The 21,564-nt window shown below is 46.3% G+C and overlaps 1 protein-coding gene across 1 annotated transcript; it reads left to right on the forward strand.

Annotated features, from left to right (window-relative positions):
- The first annotated feature begins 1,727 nt into the window (after positions 1-1,727).
- LOC113037145 (12-(S)-hydroxy-5,8,10,14-eicosatetraenoic acid receptor-like) lies at positions 1,728-10,873 on the forward strand. The gene is made up of 3 exons (XM_026193887.2): positions 1,728-1,864; positions 7,358-7,763; positions 8,674-10,873. Exons 1-3 carry the CDS (start codon positions 1,728-1,730, stop codon positions 9,145-9,147), a joined length of 1,017 nt encoding a protein of 338 aa, XP_026049672.2. The 3' UTR covers positions 9,148-10,873.
- The last annotated feature ends 10,691 nt before the right edge of the window (positions 10,874-21,564 follow it).

Consider the following 21,564-nt stretch of genomic DNA (forward strand, 5'->3'; position numbering starts at 1 on the left):
AACCCTTCACTTTTTTGTTGTATCTTTCATGTTGTACAGTTTTCCTATATGTATGCTCAACAACACTTAACCAAACATGCATGAATTCATGATGATACCATTCCTGTAGAGTGTCATTTGGGTCTGGAGAATATCCCAGCTGGAACTGAGGAAGAATACAGCCTGGAAAAATCCCTCCTCTATGACAAAGCTAATCCAAAAACACAATATTCATGCCTGTGGATACCATTTAACCCGCTGTGTGCCAGCACACCAGCACAGACAACATTTAGAATATTAGCAGGTCAGAATGCAGAACCTTTCAAAACCTTTCAGTATCACAGAAGCACAATGGTCTTAATCATTTTGAAACGGAAAAAAAAGCTTGAAATCATAAACAAATGTGGAATTCCAACATTAGATTGCACAAAGTAAGAGGTGATTTCATTTGAAGATAATTATCACGTGCACACTTTCCAAGCTATGAAGCTGATCCTTCACTCATTATTTCTGTGGCACCGGTGACATATTGATAAAATAGAGGTATAGGTTGGCACTGCCCGTAATCCTTCAACCAAATAACAAAAACACCTGATTCTGACCCTGGCAAACTCTCACTTTGACATAACCAAAGTAGGTTTAATCAAGAAAACTGATAAGTATTAATCCAACTTAGATTAGCTGGCATGGAGCTGAAATACAGACTCTGCCAGCGACTATAAAGTAGCAGCTCAGTCAGACTGGCTTTCCATGCAATGCAAGAAAAGATGTGTCAGGAAGAGTGGAACAAACAGCCTGAATCCAGATGTGCAAAGATTGAAAACCCTTGAACATAGAAGGCTGTAGCTGCTGCCAAATGAGGCTTTGACAAACAAATGTATCTGTCAATAAGACACAGGTTTATGATTTTTTTTTAACATTTAAAAAAGATTCATAAACAATGTTATTACTTTGTCATAACAGATTATTGAACGTAGGAAAAATCTCAAATCTAAAACTGTGTACCTAAAGACACTGATCTGTCACTTTATAGCAATGTAAAACTTATATGTGTTTGCATGTTTTTTCCATGAATGTCTCCAAACATAATATTGCAAATGTGCAAGCATGATTTTGTCATATTGACAGTCCCCTGAATGTCACAAGGAGTTTAGCCAGTCTGCTGATAAAACCACCTTGAACTACCAGTTTCCAAATAGCTCTCTCTCTCTGTAACATCGAAATTACTGTCAGATTCCTTTTTTGCAGTAATAATTTAGAGTTTGCAGATTGAAAGATTCATAAATGTAACTCTCATGCTTAGTTTCTCAGTCAGTTGAGTAGAGCTCCCTAAACCACACCTCCAGCACCTCCTGAATGTAAATACTTCTTCGCAAGTAACCAGCGTGGTAGCATCACATAAACAGAGGCTAAGAGAGGGCATTTTCTCCTTTCTCCTTCACTGCATTGAGAGTGTGCTTCCTCCGTATCTTTTGCCATGGAAAAACCAGCCTTGACAGAGGTCCACAATCACTGCAAGGCTCTCTTAAGGGGACTGTTCAATTTAAGGAACTAGAAGGAGAGTGAGAAGGAGCATCTGTCCCTGAGGGGTGAAGATTCGAGATCATAGGAACCTACAACAACCTCCAGGATAAAGGATTTAACTGCAATGCTTGCTTTCTCAATATACGACATATTAATTTGACCGTAGCTTTATCTGCTATAGAAGGTGGACATTTTTTGCCATTTATATGATGATTCAACAAAACATGTCTGTAAATCGATCAGTTGACCACTGCAAAACACCCAGTGACATTACATACCAAGTCCTCTCCTGGGTAATGGTGGGAGAATTTACACTGGGTCTGCCTCTCAACCTGTCCGTTCTCTACATCTTCATCTTCAGGTACGGGAAATCTTTTTACTCGTTTACATTTATTCTCGTTTTAGTAAAAACCAAGAGGAAAGCTGTGCTGGATTCTGGTTACTGGGGGCAAAGTTTGCTAAATGAAGTGTAAACCAACTGCGCTACTGATGTGGCGAAGAAAGCGGTTTTAAGTTTATCTTTAAAAGACTGTGACCACTCTGATGCAACCAATTCAGATGCCATGAAAATAACAAGACCTACCAAAACTCTATTAAACCTTTGAAATGGACAGATGAATCCAATTTTGTTCTTGAAAAGTTAAAATAGAAAGTGTAGAACAAAAAAGCTAAGCTGTAAGTGTTACACTGAAGTGCAAACAAAATAAAAAAGCAGACCTTGCAAGTCGCTACAAAGTAAAATCTACATATGTTCCCACGCTGGTCTATGAGTTTTGAAGAGTTTATCTGACATGAGTCTGAGTGCGACTGTCCAACATTTTACTCAGCTCTCCGAGGAGAGGACGAGGTCGTGTAGATGGCAGAAACAGCATCATAAGCTTAGGTTTATTTTTTTCCTGTTCCTCTTCATTCGCTCTTGATACAAAGCAAACTCGCTGGCTGTGAAACAATTAACTGTTATATGACTGTGGAATACACCAGGCACAGACACACGCACACACAGGTATGTACTGCCAACTTCCACATTTATTGAAGCTTTGAGTTTTGAGTTTTGACAGCTGACTCAGTCGTACAGTCTGACAGCTCACGAGCCCAGCTGATCTCTCCTCTGGCCGCCCCTCCCCGTCTCACTATAAAAACAGCGGAGGGAAACCATCATCAGTACATAAACACCATCAGCTGTTCTTACCGGCCTCGCAGCGCCGCCCTGTTGAGCCTTCTGCTGCACTCCTCCCCTGCAGCTGCGCCCGGGGCCACGCCTCCGCCACACACCCCCACCGCCCGTTCGAGGCCGGGGAGCCGTCCGGCCGAGCCAACTCCCCCCCGCGAGCGAGAGAGAAAATCGGCCACCGCCATCTGCGCCCCCGGCCTATGGATCACCTTGAACTTAAAGGGCTGCAACGCCAGATACCACCGGGTGATCCGGGCGTTGGCATCCTTCATGCGGTGGAGCCACTGCAGCGGGGCGTGGTCCGAACAGAGGGTGAATGAGCGTCCCAGGAGGTAATAGCGCAGGGAGCCGACCGCCCACCGGATGGCCAGGCACTCCTTCTCCACGGTGCTGTACCGGCGCTCGCGCTCCGCTAGCTTCCGGCTGATGTACAGGACAGGGCGGTCAGCCCCCCTCACCTGCTGGGACAAAACGGCTCCCAGCCCTCTGTCCGAGGCGTCAGTCTGCAGAACAAAAGGGAGGGAAAAGTTAGGAGTGTGAAGCAGCGGCTCCCCACAGAGAGCCTTTTTCACCTGCACAAACGCCGCCTGGCACGGCCCCGTCCACTGGACCAGATCCGGGGCACCCTTTCGAGTGAGATCGGTCAGGGGGCTGGTTAGCTGCGCAAACCCCGGCACAAAGCGACGATAGTAACCCGCCAACCCCAAGAACCGTCTCACCTCCTTTTTCGTCCTGGGGCGCGGGCAGGATGCGATAGCCGCCGTCTTCTCCACCTGTGGACGCACCTGCCCGCCCCCCAGGTGGTACCCCAGATACTGCACCTCCCTCCGTCCAACCGCGCACTTCTTCGGATTGGCCGTGAGCCCCGCCCCCCTCAGGGACTCCAGGACCGCGGCCACCCGCAGCACATGCTCCGCCCAGGTGTCGCTGTGGATGATCACGTCATCCAGGTAGGCGGCAGCATACGCTGCGTGCGGACGCAGTACCCGGTCCATGAGACGCTGGAAAGTGGCCGGGGCCCCGAACAGGCCGAACGGAAGTGTCACGAACTGGTACAAACCGTACGGAGTGGAGAAGGCCGTTTTCTCCCTGGCCTCGGCAGACAAGGGAATCTGCCAATAGCCCTTGGTTAAGTCCAGTGTCGTGAAAAAGCGGGCCGTGCCTAACCGGTCCAGGAGCTCGTCGACCCGAGGCATGGGGTAGGCATCAAAGCGTGACACTTCGTTCACCCTGCGATAGTCGACACAGAACCGTATAGACCCATCCTTCTTCGCCACCAGAACGATGGGGCTACACCAGGCGCTGTGCGACTCTTCTATTACTCCCATCCTCAGCATTTCCGCCAATTCCCTCTGCACGATTTTTCGCTTGTGCTCCGGGAGCCTGTAGGGCCGTGAACGCACCGTCACGCCAGGCTGCGTCACGAAATGGTGCTCGATGAGGGACGTCCGGCCGGGCAGGGGGGAGAACACGTCCGCAAAACGCTGTTGCAACGCGACAACATCCGCTCTCTGGGCCTGTGTGAGATGGTCATCACAAGGGAGGGAGGCGGGAATGATAGAATTTGGCACCTCAGGCCCCAACTCATCTCTCTCCTTCACCAGGCTCACCAGAGAAGCGGTTTCAGCCTCTCTCCACTGTTTGAGGAGATTGAGGTGATAAATCTGCGTGGCTCCTCCCCTGTCCGACCGAGCGACCTCATAGTCCACGTCCCCGACTCGCCGTGTGACCACAAAGGGTCCTTGCCACTTGGCGAGCAACTTCGAGCTGGAAGTAGGGAGTAACACAAGCACTTTATCTCCCGGTGAGAATTGCCTGAGTCTAGCCCCTCTGTCATACAGGCGTTGCTGACGCTGCTGAGCCTGGAGCAAATTCTCCCGTGACAACCTCCCCAAAGTGTGGAGTTTTGCTCTCAGGTCCAACACGTACTGAATCTCATTTTTGGCGGGGCTCGGACCGTCCTCCCAGCTTTCTTTAATCAGGTCGAGCACCCCACGTGGCCTCCTGCCGAACAGCAGTTCAAAGGGAGAAAATCCCGTGGAGGCCTGGGGCACCTCCCGCACTGCGAATAACAGAGGGTCTAGCCAGTGATCCCAATTGCGTTCATCCTCGTTAATGAACTTCCGAATCATGGACTTTAAAGTCTTATTCAGCCGCTCCACCAGCCCGTCAGTCTGAGGGTGGTAGACGCTGGTCCGAATAGATTTAATGCCCAGTAATTCGTACAGTTCCCGCAGTGTACGAGACATAAACGACGTGCCCTGGTCAGTCAGTATCTCTTTCGGGATTCCGACTCGGGAGATGACCTGAAACAGTGCCTGCGCCACACTCTTTGCAGAGATGGTGCGCAGCGGAACTGCTTCCGGGTACCGCGTTGCGTAATCCACCAGGACTAACACAAAGCGGTAGCCGCGTGCACTCCGGTGAAACGGCCCGATGAGGTCCATGCCGATGCGCTCAAACGGGACCTCAATGAGGGGGAGAGGGCGCAGCGGCGCCTTCGGTATGGCCGGCTGGTTAACAAGTTGGCAGTCCGGGCAGGACGCGCACCAGCGGCGCACATCCGCTCGGATGCCCGGCCAATAAAATCGGGCCGTTATTCGCTCCAGAGTTTTCTCGTAGCCCATATGCCCTGCCATGGGGTTATAGTGGGCCGCCTGGAAAAGCGTTTCCCGGCGGCCCTGCGGCACCAACAACTGGGTGTGTGTTTCCTCGGTCTGAGTGTCACGACTCACTCGATATAACCGGTCGTTTAATAAGACGAAACGCGGGTAGGTCTGCGCGGCCTCAGGGCGCACCACGTGACCATCAATAGCCATCACTTGGTCAAAGGCTGAGCGTAGGGTGCCGTCACGAGACTGCTCCAGTGGGAAATCACCCATGGGGGACACTTCCGGGGCCGGCGGGACGTCCCGTGAGGGACCCGCCGGCTCCTCCCCCCCGGAGTCGGTGTCGGACGACCCCGCGTCACCGCTGAATGCCGCGCACACGCTACACCCCGCTTCCGGTCGTGATCGCACCCCCGCGTACTGCCCCAATAGCTGATGAAACCCCGGCCAATTGGTACCCAGAATCAGGGGGTGCGACAGGCGCGGGCTAACCGCCGCCGTTACTCTATGCATGTTGCCCTTATACTTTAATAACAGCGGCACTATGGGATACCTGTGAACGTCACCATGCACACACCTCACCTCCACCCATTCTGCCTCCAGCAATGCCCCGGGGCGAACCAAGCTTTGGTGTACGAGGGTCTGCGTGCAGCCCGTGTCCACCAACGCCTGGCGTATACCCCCTCGAGTCCTTACCGGAATACTGTATGTCCCTCCTGGACCGGGGGAGGGTGCTGGGGCGCCAGCAACGCGGAACACCTGCCCCACTTCCATAAGCGGACAATCCCTCCTCAGGTGCCCCGGCTGCCCGCACTTCCAACACTCCGGCCCCGGCGTCTGTGCTGCTCTCCGTGGCTCGGGGGCGGCTCCACTTGGCTCGGCTCCCCTGGACGGCATCAACGCCGCGAAAGGGTTAGTGGGGCTCAGCGCCGGCAGCCGCTCGGCCTGCCCTGGTGCCGGCACACGGCGCCTCGGGGCCGGCACTGGGGCCTGTTTGTTCGGCCTCCGTCCGGCGTCCCCGGGTTCCCCTGCTCCAGCGGCAAGGTGGTCCTCCGCCAGCGTCACTGCTACCTCCAAGCTGGCGGGCCGGTGGCACCGGACCCATCTCGCCGTCTCCGCTGGCAACCCCTCCGTGAACTGCTCCAGCACCACCTTGTCCACCAGCTTCGTCTCGCCCTCCGATGCCCCCGGTTGCAGCCAGCGCACCGCCGCGTCGCGCAGCTGCCGGGCCCAGGCGAATGGTCGGTCCGTTGTAGCCAGCCGACAGGCCCGGAACCGCCGGCGATGGTCTTCGGCGGTGAGCCCCAGCCTGTCCACCACCGCCCGGCTCACGTCCGGGAAGCTGCTCCTCGACGCCGGAGGCAGACTCAGGGCCGCTGTTTGTGCCTCCCCAGACAGCAGGGGGAGCAGCCGCGGAGCCCACTCCTCCCGCGGCCATTGGCAAGCCTCCGCCGTGGCCCGGAAGGTCTCCAAAAAAATTTGTGGGTCGTCCCCGTCCCCCATCCGGGGCACCGCCACCGACAGTGGCGAGGGCTTCGGCGTGGCAGCGGCCCCGACCAGCCGTTCCAGAATTTGCGTCTGTCGGTCCGTCTGCTCCTGCAGCGCGGCCAGGTGGGCACGCTGGTCGGCCGCCTGATCCCGGCTCATCGTCGCCATCTCCGCTAGCATCTGCGCCAAGAATTGCAGAGGCTGGGCGGGTGGCGCGGCCTGTGGGTCGGACATTCCCCCACCGGCACTTTCCTGGGTTTCGGCACCACTTGTGGAATACACCAGGCACAGACACACGCACACACAGGTATGTACTGCCAACTTCCACATTTATTGAAGCTTTGAGTTTTGAGTTTTGACAGCTGACTCAGTCGTACAGTCTGACAGCTCACGAGCCCAGCTGATCTCTCCTCTGGCCGCCCCTCCCCGTCTCACTATAAAAACAGCGGAGGGAAACCATCATCAGTACATAAACACCATCAGCTGTTCTTACCGGCCTCGCAGCGCCGCCCTGTTGAGCCTTCTGCTGCACTCCTCCCCTGCAGCTGCGCCCGGGGCCACGCCTCCGCCACAATGACCTTTTTAGATACAAGTTCTGGAAGAACAAAGCGATCTTCTTGTTCAATATTGTGGTTGCTGATTTCTTGCTGGTGGGCTGCCTTCCTTTCAAGATCCATCATTACCAGCACAACTTGAGGCGCAGTGAGGACACTGTGCTTTGTAAGATAATGCTCTTCATGCTGTTTCTCAATCGAGGAGCCAGCATCGCCTTCCTCATCACAATGTCCCTCGATCGCTACTTCAATGTGGTCCATCTTGGAAGGAGAAATTTTGTCAACGTGTTTAAGAAATCTCCTCAGATTTCTGTCGTCATCTGGATCCTCTTGCTTCCCCTCACCACTCCTACTATGGTCACAACCTTTGAGTGCTGCAACAGCCACGGACGGGAAAAGGAGACATTCTTACATGATGTGACGGACACCTTTAGAGAGGTACGGTTTCAGTGTATTTGTTTGGATTTAGTGTTGTTTTATGTTACCTAACAATATATACTGATGACAACTGACTAAAAACAGGTTGTTCGCTGCCTCGCTCTGACAGATCAGATGGCCTCCAGCCTCCACAAAGAAAACGGGTGGATTTGGATTCAAAAAAACTTTAATATTTATATTTGAACATTTAAGAAGAACAGCAGAGATTAACACAACTGCTTCAACTTCCTATAAAGCTGGCATTACAGTCAATATCCAGTTCAGTTCCCTAACTGGCAGTTCCTTTCCACAAGACATAGATACACTCACCCAGGCGTGGCAGAACCGAATTAGAGTTTTTCTGAAGTAAAAATTGGAGACAGCGTATAAACAAAAGTTTTCATGAATCATTTACATTTATTATTAAGCACGTTTTTTTTCTCTTTGTCCTAATTATTAATATTCCTTTGTTTATGTAACTTTTGAAATAAACACAGGATTTTCAGGGTCTGGACCAGTGATGGGATGAGATGTGGAACGTGTGCAGATAAAGATAAACGCTTCTATAGACACTTTTCACAATATTTGGAAATCTTAGAGACCAGACAACTGTTAACTAATGTTAGAAAAACAAAAATCAACAGATAATCACCAGTTATTCTTGAAAGAAAGAATTAATTTGAATCGTTTACATTTCTAACTTAACATCATAACTTAAGTAAAAGGCAGGGGGTTAGCTGGAGAAGCTAAGGAGGGGTTTAAAGGGGTCAAAATATTAGTCCATGATTGAAGACAGAGTGTTTAAGTTAGGAGTGTACATGATAAACTTTCCCATGTCTGTATAGAAATCCAAGTTGACTGTGTGACACATAGGGCTATTGTAACGAGTCATACCTAATAGTGGGGTTTTTGTTTATTTTGTTTTTGTAAGATTGTTTTCTTCTCCCAAATCATCATCCCCTACATCATCCTCGTCTACTGCACGGTCCGCATTGTCAGCCGGCTGAGGAAGAAGACGGTTGGGGAGAAGACTAAGCTGAGGAGGGCTGTGTGCTTAGTCACATCTGTTGTCGTTGTCTTCTCCTTCTGCTTCCTTCCCTGCACTATAACTAGAGCAGCACTGCTGTTTGTGCGGCTGAAGAACTGGCAGGATGCAGAAAACATAGCTGTCCAGGTGTACGACGCCCTCATGGTTTTGTCTTACAGCGACTGCCTGCTGGACCCGTTGATTTACTGTTTCTGTAACTCAGGGTTTAAAGATGTTTACATATCTACCTTTTGCCCTGTATTTATCCAGAAGAGACTGACAAATTCTGACTCTGGCACCCCAAACACAACAACATGTACTAGTACTACTACTACTGCTGGCGCTAGAATGATTTTTTTGCCTATAATGGAGAAATAATCTGTCTCTGTGATACTTGACTCACTCACCCACTCATCCACCCACATAGGTGTTTTTAGCTGGGGAAGAAGTGCTGACAATTTGAAGTCATCAGATGACATTTACTAGGTAGTAAACACACAGCACTCAGTAAACACCACAGTTACTAAACAGAGTTAGTGAGTAGCTGACATGCAGTTCAAAGATTTTTACATTTTCTTCCTTGTTAAAAGATGATTAGTTTACAGATTGGGGCACTAATGTAGGCGGGAGGTTGCTTATTAAATGTAAATATTTTTCTTGTGTGCATGTATAGTTATTTCTTGGGTTATTTTCCACAGGACGCCAGGTGATACTGCTAAATGAGTGTTTATTAAGGTTTTCAGGTGCCTCTTGTTTGATACTATTACTGAAGGATGGTTTTTATCTTTCCAGTTATAGAGGGCTGTTTTTGTAGCCACTGTTAAAGGTTGGTGTGTATTTGTTCATACTCATGCCAGACCTCTTTTATGTAATTGATCCTGTTATATGAGCTCTGTGTATGATTTTATATTAGATTAGAGAAGAGGCACAGAGAACATGTCCAGTGATTGTTTTTACCTTACAGTTATGGGCATTTATTGTTGGTTTTTATTCGAAGATTAAGACACTTAAATTGTAACGACCTTTTTGTTCCTGCAATGTTTCAGTGAAGGTGCTTTTCCTTTTTTATTTTTTTTATACTACAAGGTCAGCTCAGAGTTTTTAAACAACCTTCTATTGAAAATAGAGACTTCCTTTTAAGGATGTCTTGCACTGCATATGAGTATATCCTCAGTAATCTGTTGTGAGGAACTGCCTTCACATGTACATACAGTCCTATGAAGACAATAGCTTGGTTAAAGTAATACTAACCAGCGTGACCATATAGGGCATTTCAGTGGATTAATAGGGAAGTGTATAAAATTAAAGATCCTGTCTGAGTAGTCCACTCATAAAAGTTAATATACAGTTTTTAAAATTATTTGTGCTAGGTGGAAATTTACACTTCAACTGCATGTTTTAAATAGTAAAATGTATATGCATGTTGTATGTCAATATTTACTTAAATATAAATATTAAAGCATTTTTAGTTATTAGGGTTATTATTAAACCAGACATGATGACATGATATGTTAGTACTTCCTGTAATAAACCAAAGCACTTAGCATTAGTGATATCTATTTTAACTCTCTTTTATTCATCCTACTAGGAGTAGGCCTTCTTAAGGCTGACCTAAATATGCACAGGTGTCATTTATCACTCAGGAATCTCTATAATGCTGAATGCTGAGCATCATCTCTGTCATTAATGCCTCAAACCTGCAGGTTCACCTGCAGTGCAAAATGTTGTGAAATCTACCAAGTGTTCTGATGCTGCTCAAAAAACTGCATTTGACCTCTGAACTTTGAGCACTTGTTTCAGTTACTTGTGGAATTTTATTACTGTGGCTATTTTTACATTTCCCATCACAAAGTGTTTTTTCTTATTGTATGAATAAACTAGTGAGTGCTGGTGTTATTGATTAACTGCCACTACAAAAATGTCAATCCTTACCGGACAACATGTTACACTGTACACATTTTTTTGTAGCACTGAAAACTTAAATTATCTGCCTGTATGATGATGATGATGTGTGCATACTGCTGCTGTAACTACACATCTGACAGAGTTTTTGCAAGTGAAGAGTGTTACCTTTTCTGAGTAAAATGTTACCACAAGAAATACACAATCGTGCAATGTTTACTGTTCAGCTTTTTCTGACACGGTAAGCCTTTACCAAACATATACAAAAAGCAGAAGTAGCTGCCTTGCGACGTCCAAATATTGACACTGTTATAGAAAGATGCTCGAGTATGTTCATGAGCACAACATGAAGTAATTTTTATGTTGAAATAGCATTTCCTCACATGCGGTCAGTTATTCGTGGATGAGGCCCACACTCTGACAGATTCTCCACATTTTATGGTCTCCAGCCTTTGCGCTGTGTGGGTATTATAACAGCAGGGAGAGCAGCTGCATAGCCTTGAAGCCGAGACTAGTAACCCCTAAGCCAGGATATCATAGCAATCATAACAGCAGAGAACAGAAGTATGAAAGCAAATGCAAAGAAAGGCCTAAATGTAAAACAAACACGGAACGTTATTGAATTACTGTTCTTGCCATCGCTGCAAATTGACTTTCTGCTTCCTAAAAGCCTGTAACGACTTAATGACACACCCTCAGCCTGAAACGTTTTATGGGATTTGGGTCATTAAGGTAAGTGACAAGTGCAGCGTTGGAAGCTTGACTAATTCAAGGGGAATAAAATCCCTCCTGTCATTATGTGCACCACTTGTATTGATCCACTTGAAAAAGCTCAGAATGAGTTGTTGAAAATGTTTAATTCTTTCTCTGAAAAAGCAGATTTTTGAAACCCAGTGGACTGACAGGTTTGTGTACTGGGACTAATTTGTTCCTAAAAAAACAGGAGTCTACTATATTCAGGCCTTGTGGACCTGCTCTGCTTGCATGAAAACAAGCTCGTACGGTTCCTTTACGAATACATTTTTGGAAACAATCAACGCATAAATTTGTAAATTAGACACAACAGGAACACTAAACTCTTCCATCTGGGAAGCTTGAGAAACATTTCTGCTTTACTACACCTGCACCACAAATGTGCTGTGTGAAGAGGAGTATCTCATGGTACAAAATATGTCATTTTTGTCCTTGGCATATAATTAAAGATAAAAAAAAAAACCTGATATCATCATTTGGGAAAATACTGTGGTTCTTAACAAATAATAAGTGGACTCTCCCTGAAAACAAAAATGTGGCGACAGCTCTGATGATATTGGATTAATCCTGAGCATGCTGCCTTTAGTTTCACGGCTGAAACTTTGATTATTTATGCTATAAATCCTGCTGCTGTGTGATGTTACAGCTCTTTGGTAAAGAGCAATTATTCAGGGCTGTATGCAGCTGGCATTGCTGTAAAGGGGATAGAGCAGATTGTACTACAGCTGCAGGGTGCTCCATCCCAAATTAACCTAGTGCCATTACTGATGACATATGTGCTTGGGCTGCTGTTTTTCACTAAGACCACAGAATATAAAGTAGTTTTGAGATCTAAAAGGTTAATCCAGTGCAGCAGTTTTGTGAGCTTGCATTCTTTCTAATGGCCAGCAGGGGGCAACTCGTGTAGTTGGTTAAAAGAAAAGCAGGTTATACAGAATTTATTATTTTGACATTAATGAAAGCAACTTTTGCAAATTGCAAGACGGTCACCCAATAGCATATGCTCCAAAGACACTTACCCGGACAGAGGTTAATTATGCACAGATTGAGAAGCAACTCTTTGCAGTGTTGTTCAGATGCAGACGTTTCCACACCTACATATACTGCAAAAGAGTCGTTGTCGAGTCAGACCACAAGCCATGGAGCACATACTGAAGAAGCCAATCTCTGTAGCTCCGGCTCATCTGCAGTGCATGCTTTTACAGCTGCAGAGATATGGCATAGAGATTGTGCCAGATTTCTGGAATTTCAGAGACGAAATTTTGCACTACCATAGCATCATCTTCAAAGGTGACAAAAAAATAGTGCCAACAGCCCTGAGAAACAATATGCTGGAGAGAATCCACATTGGGCACATCGGGATCGAGTGTAGTGAGCAGGGAGCTAGGGATGCCCTCTTTTGGCCAGGCATGGGCAAAGACATTGCTACCACAGTGTAGAACTGTTCTATATGTCAGTAAAGGTGTGCAGCGAACCCTAAAGAACCTCTCATTCCACCTCTCATGCCTGAGAGACCATGGCAGGCCGTGGCCTCAGACCTCTTCACCTGGCGCGGACGAGACTACATAGTAGCTGTAGACTATTACAGCCGCTACTTTGAGCTCGAAAGGCTATTCTCCACTACTGCAGGGTCAGTCATCAAAAAGCTCAAGGCTATATTTGCCAGACATGGTATACCAGAGAGGCTTATTTCAAATAATGGCCCACAGTACAGTTCTCGAGAGTTCAAGGACTTCGCAGTCACATGGGACTTTGTCCACATAACCTCAAGCCCTTTGCATCCACAAAGCAACGGCCTCGCCGAAAGAACAGTCAGATGAACCAAATCAGTTCTGGATAAAGCTCATGCTCAGTGAAAACTACATAATAATTTCACAATCTTCTAACGTGGCATAAGATAATATAATAATCTCACAATTCCCCCTTTGACCTCTTTTTAAAGAGATCACTTACACCTCGCAATCCAGTGTTGCAGGGTTCATTTCTTCTTCAGGTGATTCTCCGCTCCTCTTCTTTCTTCGACCTCAGGGGTTAGACCACCCTTCAGTCGTTGCACAGATCAGGGGATTATTCTGCCCCGATTTTCAAACAACGATCTGTGTATTCTTGGGTCACAGCTGTGTCCCCCTTTTTACCAAGAGCCTCTCGAACCTCGTTGGTCTGGTGTTCCTTAATTTTCGCCAATCCCCTCGTGTTTATTGCTGTGCTTATGGGATCCATCCTCTTGAGGTGACTAGCCGGAGCCCAAACGCTATGACACTTCACCCCAGTTGCTGTCTTGGCAGTCTCCACGTCTATCTCTGCTGCGAAGGATCTCCGTGACCTCGTCTGGTGTCTGTTCCTTTCTCTTTAAGGCAGAAAACCAAAACACCTTTCTTCCTAGCCCTAATAATCTAATGTTGTTATCCATTGTTCCTCTAGTGATTCAAAATTGGTTTAGCATATCATGTTTGGGACTCTCTGTCCCAGAGAATTATTCTACACATAATCTATGTGTGTGTAAGCGTGTTTGCATCCTCTGCACTCAAAGTCAATACCTACAATATATCAGTCCAGACCGTCACGCCGAACGAAGCTTATGACCTTCAAAAGACTGAGTGCCAACTCTTATGAGCACATTTGCAATGTGTGTATGAAATTAATTATAGCCACTTCGTTTAGTAAAAGAAATCAAAAACAAATTAACCATTTTTAATTCTAACATTTGCCCCCCTTTTCACAAAAATCGTGTGTTTCTTTCAGCCTGCCTTCCCACAGTTTCCTCTCCAGTGCGATACTCAGCTCCTCATGGACACAGGCATTTTGTCTTCTAAACACTATTCAGTTTATTTCAATCATTAACGCTTAAACATGAAAATAATGCTTCTCACTGGCTCTCTAGAAAAAGTCTGGCAACTTTTGGGTCATTGTAAGCTTAAGTTTTACCATACCTAAATTATTAAACACACAAATAAAGTCATAAAATGTTCATACAACCATTGTTTGATGTTAAAACTCAACTTCCCCCTTTTTGACACACTCCCATGTGTCAATTCATCGGAGCTAGAAAATTAAAAGAAAAGGTTAGTGACATCATATCTCAGAAAACATCATAAACACTCCTCTCCAGTATCGTTGCTCCAGCCCTGCCATCCTGTGTTGGGGAATGAAATCAGTTTAGTTATTATGTTAAATCTGTTAAACTCCTGGCCCCGCCCTGAGCCTGCGTCTGCAGAACTGCCTAGAAACAACACCTGTATTAAGATGAACTTCACATTTGTCACTCAGTTTTTCCCCCACTGTCTTTCCCTCACTATTTTCACTCTGTTAATTAGAGTGCTTAAACATGAAGTAGACTGCGTCCACAACAAGTCAATACAGCTGTAAATGTGGCCAATTATCAATCTATTACCAATCAATAACAAAAAATAGCTTTTATTTTATGCATGCTTTAGTCAAGCACTCACCCAGAGGACCTTCAATCCCAGAAAATTCCTTCTCCTCATTTAATAAAGTCTGTCATCCTTCCATGCCCTGGTAACTGGGCCATCCAGAGCTGTATCATTTTGAAATATACATACAATAAGTCAAACCACACCTTGGTCACACCAACCCTTTCTCCACCCTGAGGATGTCCAACGCCATCCCAGTCTGGACTGTCAAAGGTGACTTTAACGCTAACTTTTCCGACAGTCCTGTTTATTGCATTACGTGGTCAGATTAGCTAATGTCTGCACATTAGAATAAACATAATTAACATAACTGGGTGTTATTTCACACACAGTTATAGATTCCAAACCTCCATCCTTATATGGTTTGCCAAATTATGGTTATCCAGAGCTCCCTTCTGTCTTTAAGTTTTGGAGAAATTTTATGTTTGGTGTGAAATTTTAAGAATTTGACCATAAGTAAAATTGATGGTGTTATCACCCCCATCGGGGCTTACCTTTCCCACTTCTGGTGATATTCCTCCCTCGAACATTTGTAATTACCCTCCTTTATGCGTGAAAACTGGTGGTGTGGTCAAGCAGGTGCTATAGAAAACAAAAGCTCAGGACAGAACAGTTATCAGTCATATGCTTCATACAGAATTGGCCTATATTTGATTTCATATTGATCCTCTGAGTGTAATCATACATTTTGATTTGAATTTATCAAAACTAAACACAATAGGTTTTTCTTTCTTTACTTTGCTCTTGTTCTTTTGCAGTAGCACATCCTAGCACATGTGCCTGTCGGTTCTATTCTACTTTTAAAATTATTGACTATTTCAAGGGAGAACCTAAACCACGTGGACCAGTGTTTGTTATTACATATCTCTATTTTGAATGTGACAAGTCTACCATTCCCCTGTTATTCATAGATGTTGTTAAAGTTTTGACTATTTTCCTCTATAAAATTTAATTGACTTTTTACAGTGGCCTGCTGGTTAATAGTAACATATTCCAGTCATGAGTGAAATCAAACCTTTTCTCCACTGTAGCATTTGGCATTCCCAACAATATAATGTGATACCTTAATCAAAACACAGCTAATAAAACACAGTTTTCTTAATGCAAACATCAGTAACTCAAAATTAGCAACCAAAGGGTTCAGTCTGCATCTCCACACTCTCATGTGAAGCTACAGTCTCCCCCTCCGGTCTCCATCTGTTGCAGGCTGGGTGAATTGTTGCTCAACATTTACTAATCCTCAGTGCAGTTTTTGTCTCAGTATCAAGTCAGTCAAAACTTTTAGTCTACATCGTCAGTCCACCACAGTCCAGTCACACACATTCATCCACACACATTCACACCAGATGTTGCTGATAACGGAGTCTCTCGCTCAACCTATTCGAGCATCCATCACCAGCAAAGTGACGTCATAATTTTAAAGGAAAACAATTCCTTGTTTTTTGCACTGGATTGACTCGTGCAATCCTTTCAGACTCAGGACTATCTCATGTGATCAGTGTCCCATATAAGTGAATTTCTCCAAAGCCCATTACAATCATGGAGAAGCGCACTTTGCAACTGTTTTCAGTAAGAATATTTCAGAGCACTTTAAATTTCAATCTTTCAGGCCTGGTTTAAAGAGCTGATTGTTAAATCATGAACTCACAAAATATCACCACCGGTGGATCACTCCTCTCAAATGTTCTTATCTCAGTGCACTGTAACAAAAGCAAAACAGACGTAACCAATAAAATACTAATAAAATAACAAATAGTCGGGACAGTTCTAGACATGTCCAAACATAAAATCATCTCTCTCTCTCTTAGAGAAAGAACACAGTCCAAACCTCACTGATAAAATCAACCTAGTGCTAAGCAAAACCCCAAAATCAACCACAGGAAAGTTTTGCTTCCTCCCGGGACAATATTGTGTGGGAATGAGAACCTCAGGTACCGTAGCACCTTTTGTTCCTCCTTGAATTAAGTCTCAATCACAGAAAATGCAGCGCTACGATATAAAACGTACACTATTAGTTCATCATTTTCACTCTGTACCACTGCTCCTCATCAGGCTGTGTGAAGCACAGTAAACAATTCAGTCAAGGCCTTGAGCCATAAACAGACATCACACTGTGATGTCTGTTTATGGCTATGAAAACATAGACATTGTTTTCATAACCAAACTGTTTTAGACCTTGTTCCTTAAATCTACATAAATGCCCTCTGGGTGACATAAAACACATTTAACCAATAAGTAATCAATGGCTTCTTATAACAAATTCTGTATTTGGATGTTTGTGTGCAGCCTTTTGCATATCAGCATAAGCATTTGTTAGCAAAGCATTCTTCCTTGCATCAGCATATGTGTGTGTGTGTGTGTGTGTGTGTGTGTGTGTGTGTGTGTGTGTGTGTGTGTGTGTGTGTGTGTGTGTGTGTGTGTGTGTGTGTGTGTGTGTGTGTGTGTGTGACTATTGGCGTCTTTCCCGTTCGTGTGTGGACCCCCGGAGCCCGAGCATGAGGGTGGGAATGGATGTTTGTATATGTGTGTGCCTGTATTTCTGTGTCTATATGTCAGGTTGGGTGTCAGGCGCCACCTCTCTGGGGACATCTTAGGCCCTCCAAGGTTTGGAGGCCTATCTCCACCCACCACCACTTCCCCTGCCAGTGGCGGACTCCCTCAGACATCGGTGCATTGGTGGTTCTTTGTGTCCGGGGATGGGCGTCCAGGTACACACCGGCTCACTCCTTGGCGGCCGCTTATCGGGGCCTGGAGCCTGGGGCTCGCTCGGGCCACTTCGGAGGTGGGGTGCCCCCGGCCTGTCGGCCTGGGGCTCGGTCACTCAGGCACGGCTGGCTGCCGGCGGAGCTCACGGGCGCGTCACTGCAACTCCCCCTGGCTTCTGCTCCGCGGCTGCTGAGTGAGCCCTCATCTGGGACTCTCCTCAGCTCTTTCTGGGTCAGTGGCGCGGCTGGAGTGTTCACGCACATCTTCAACCTTTCCCTCTCTCTGTCTGTAGTCCCAGCCTGCTTCAAAATGGCCACCATCGTCCCTGTACCCAAATCCTCCACCATCTCCTCATTGAACGACTGGCGACCTGTAGCCCTGACCCCCATCGTAAGCAAATGCTTCGAGAAGCTGGTCAGGGACTTCATCTGCTCTGCACTACCCGACTCACTGGACCCTCTACAGTTCGCATACCGCCACAACAGGTCCACTGATGATGCCATAGCCCTGACACTACACACTGCCCTGTCACACCTGGAGAAGAGAGACACGTATGTGAGGATGCTGTTTGTAGATTACAGCTCAGCATTCAATACCATCGTTCCCTCGAAGCTGGACAGGAAACTGCAGGATCTAGGACTGAGCAGCTCCCTCTGCAGCTGGATCCTTAGCTTCCTGTCTGACAGACGCCAGGTGGTCAGACTGGGCAGCATCACCTCATCCCCCATCACACTGAACACTGGTGCTCCACAGGGGTGTGTACTGAGCCCTCTCCTGTACTCACTCTACACCTACGACTGCACAGCCACTAACAGCTCCAACATCATTGTGAAGTTTGCGGACGACACTACAGTGGTGGGTCTTATCACCAACGGTGATGAGACGGCTTACAGGGAGGAGGTCAGCGCCCTGACCCACTGGTGTCAAGACAACCATCTCACCCTCAACGTCGCAAAGACAAAGGAGTTGATAGTGGACTTCCAGAGGTGCAGAGAAGTACACACCCCCATCACCATCAACGGCGCTGCTGTGGAGAGAGTGAGCAGCTTCCGGTTCCTTGGCGTACACCTGGCTGAGGATCTTACGTGGTCAGTACACACAAACAAAACAGTGAAGAAGGCGCAGCAGCGCCTCTTCTTTCTCAGGAGACTGAAAAGATTCGGCATGAGCCCCCGCATCCTCAGGACCTTCTATCGCTGTGCCATTGAGAGCATCCTCACTGGATGCATCACCACCTGGTATGGCAACAGCACCGCCTACAACTGCAAAGCTCTCCAGCGAGTAGTGCGGTGCTCTGAACGGATAATTGGAGGTGAGCTTCCCTCCCTCCAAGACATCTACAGGAAGCGGTGCCTGAGGAAAGCGGGGAGGATCATCAAGGACTCCAGTCACCCCAGCCATAAACTGTTCAGACTGCTTCCATCAGGAAGGAGGTTCTGCAGCATCCGGTCCCGTACCAGCAGACTGAGAGACAGCTTTTTCCATCAGGCCATCAGACTGCTGAACACGTCATAGACACCTCAGCTTCACTACTGGAACTTCAACATTATGCACTCCACACTGTATATAAATGCCACTTGTTTTGCACATATTCAACTCTGTATATTTTATATATTTTATTATTATTATTATTATTATTATTATTATTTTATTTTATTTTTTTACTATTTAATTTGTAAAAATGTGTATACACACACACACACACACACACACACACACACACACACACACACGTAGGAAAATATTTAGTATACACATCCAGAAATGCATACACTATTATATATTGTACATATATTTATTAGTTTCAGGTTGGCCATTCTTGTATTTTGCTCGTTTGTGTTGTTGTGTTTGCACATCTCTGTTGCTTGTGGGGCTCGCACACAAGAATTTCACTCGCATGTGCTGTGCCAGTGTGCCTGCACATGTGATGTGACAATAAAAAGTGATTTGATTTGATTTGATTTGATTTGTTGGTCTTCCTTGGTCTGTTGTGTTCTGGGGGCCTCTGGATGTCTGGAGTTTTGATCTCCTCCATACCTGCTTCATGCCCTGGAGGACGGGGCTGTGGCCCCCCCACACCCTCTAGCAGATCATTACATGAAGGAACCTTTTAAAAAAAACAAGCGCGTCCATGCTCACAGGTGTACACACGGGTGATCACACCCACAAACTACACCCTTTTTGGCTCCTACCTCAAAGCACACTGTGTTCTGTTGATCTTATGTGCTGCACAATAATGTTTAATATTTAGTATTTACTGTCATATTCCCATATATCATTGTGATGTTGTTTATTCTATTACTCTTGTTCTCTTCTGCTTTTCTTTTTTCTTTCTCAGCAGGTGATCCAGGTGATTGATATATGCTTTTTTTTCTTCTTCTTTTTTCCTCTGCTCATTCTGTTGGTTTTTGGTTTTTGCCCTTCTCCCCCGTCCCTCTTCTCAGCTGTTTCTCTTTCCCTCTTTCTTTCTCCCCTTCTTTCCCCCAGTCAAGTCTGTCCCGTATTCAGTAAGTGAAAATAAAATAAACAATAAAAGGTGAATCAAATGGACCATTACGGCAAGGCTGGGATGGTCAATTTGGTAAAGTAAATCCGTTGGGCATCTTTCTTTGCCTTTAGACAACAATTCTGATGGCAAAAGAGCCAAACGGGACAGGCAAAAAAAAAAAAAAGAAAAAAAAAGAAAAACCTGTTAATGAATCTATTATTTCTAGACTGGATTATTGTACAAACAGGATGTCCTTCGTGCATGTGCAATGCTGATAGACAGAAGGCAGAAGTTAACCACAATTACAGCACAGGTGTCACAGGCTGTGTCCCAATTAAGAGACCGCACACTTGAAGTACGCATTTTGAGTGCGATTATGTCACAGCCACGCGACGACGGCTGTCCCAATTCGAAGTGTACTTCAAATGCATACTCCAAATACAGCGTCGATTTCCCCAAATATCAAGCGTGGTCCGGTGCACGCTTCGTGGTCCCATATATCCCACAATCCATAGCGCGGCGGTGGGTGTGGATAATTTTGCTGCAAAATACGGCAGAAGGGAGCGGCCGAAGAGTGAAAGTAAGTACTGAATATGATGTCACTTATTTATGTGTGAATGTTTAATAATGAAGAACATTAAAACATTACTGTTGGCCACATGTCGGCAAAGTTATGTGACATTAGTGATGTTTGTACTTTCAGCGTTAACTTGGTTTTTAAAGCCTCTACTTCAAAATATATATATAGTTGGCCCTAAACTTACAGAGAATGTGATGGTTTTATGGATAATTAAAGTCAGTCATATATCCACAAACACAACAAGCTGAAAGTGGGTGATGCTGCTCGGTTTGCAGTCCTGAATATCACGGCACAAGCAGGATCCACTGCACTGTTAATGTTAGCTATGTTATATTGCTGCCTCTGTTCGGTGGTGTCGAGCCAAACGGACTTTAACGTGTGTTTGAATGAGCTGAAAGAAAGATGCTTTAATCACAGGAGTCACACATGTGTCCACTGTACCATCTGGGAACTCTTCTTGTTTAGCTCTCGTAATAACACAAACACTAAATCTTCCTTCTCTTGTGCTGTTTTGTAGCAGTGTCTACACCTGAGACTGTCACCTGTCTGTCTGTCCTGCACTCTCTCTCTCTCTGTTTCTTTCTCTCTGATTGTGTAATAAAAGTATGAACATGTATTTATAAGTTACACTTGTGTCCAGCTTTGTCCAGCCACTGGTAGGATTTCTGGATATCAGCCACCCCCTCTATCTGCCGGTGGTACATACCGTGCAGGGGCCTGTCCTTCCACGATGGTTCCTCGTCTCCCTCCTCTTTCTTGGGTTTCTGCTGCCTGAGGTATTCACTGAGCACTCGGTCAGTTGGGGCCATCTTCCCAGTGTATTCTTGGATGTTCGTTGTCTCATCCTGGACTGTGGTGCTGACACTCACCAGTCCCCGGCCCCCTTTCTTCCGCTTAGCGTACAGCCTCAGGGCGCTGGACTTGGGGTGAAACCC

Source organism: Astatotilapia calliptera, chromosome 15 (genome assembly GCF_964374335.1).
Source record: "Astatotilapia calliptera chromosome 15, fAstCal68.1, whole genome shotgun sequence".
Lineage (NCBI taxonomy): Eukaryota > Metazoa > Chordata > Actinopteri > Cichliformes > Cichlidae > Astatotilapia > Astatotilapia calliptera.

Excerpts from the sequence above, each read along its gene's own strand:
- LOC113037145 (XM_026193887.2), top strand. The coding sequence starts at position 1,728 with ATGTCTGTAAATCGATCAGTTGACCACTGCAAAACACCCAGTGACATT. Across the intron at positions 1,865-7,357 it reads CTCTACATCTTCATCTTCAG|ATACAAGTTCTGGAAGAACA; the intron begins GTACGGGAAATC and ends TGACCTTTTTAG. Across the intron at positions 7,764-8,673 it reads TGACGGACACCTTTAGAGAG|ATTGTTTTCTTCTCCCAAAT; the intron begins GTACGGTTTCAG and ends TGTTTTTGTAAG.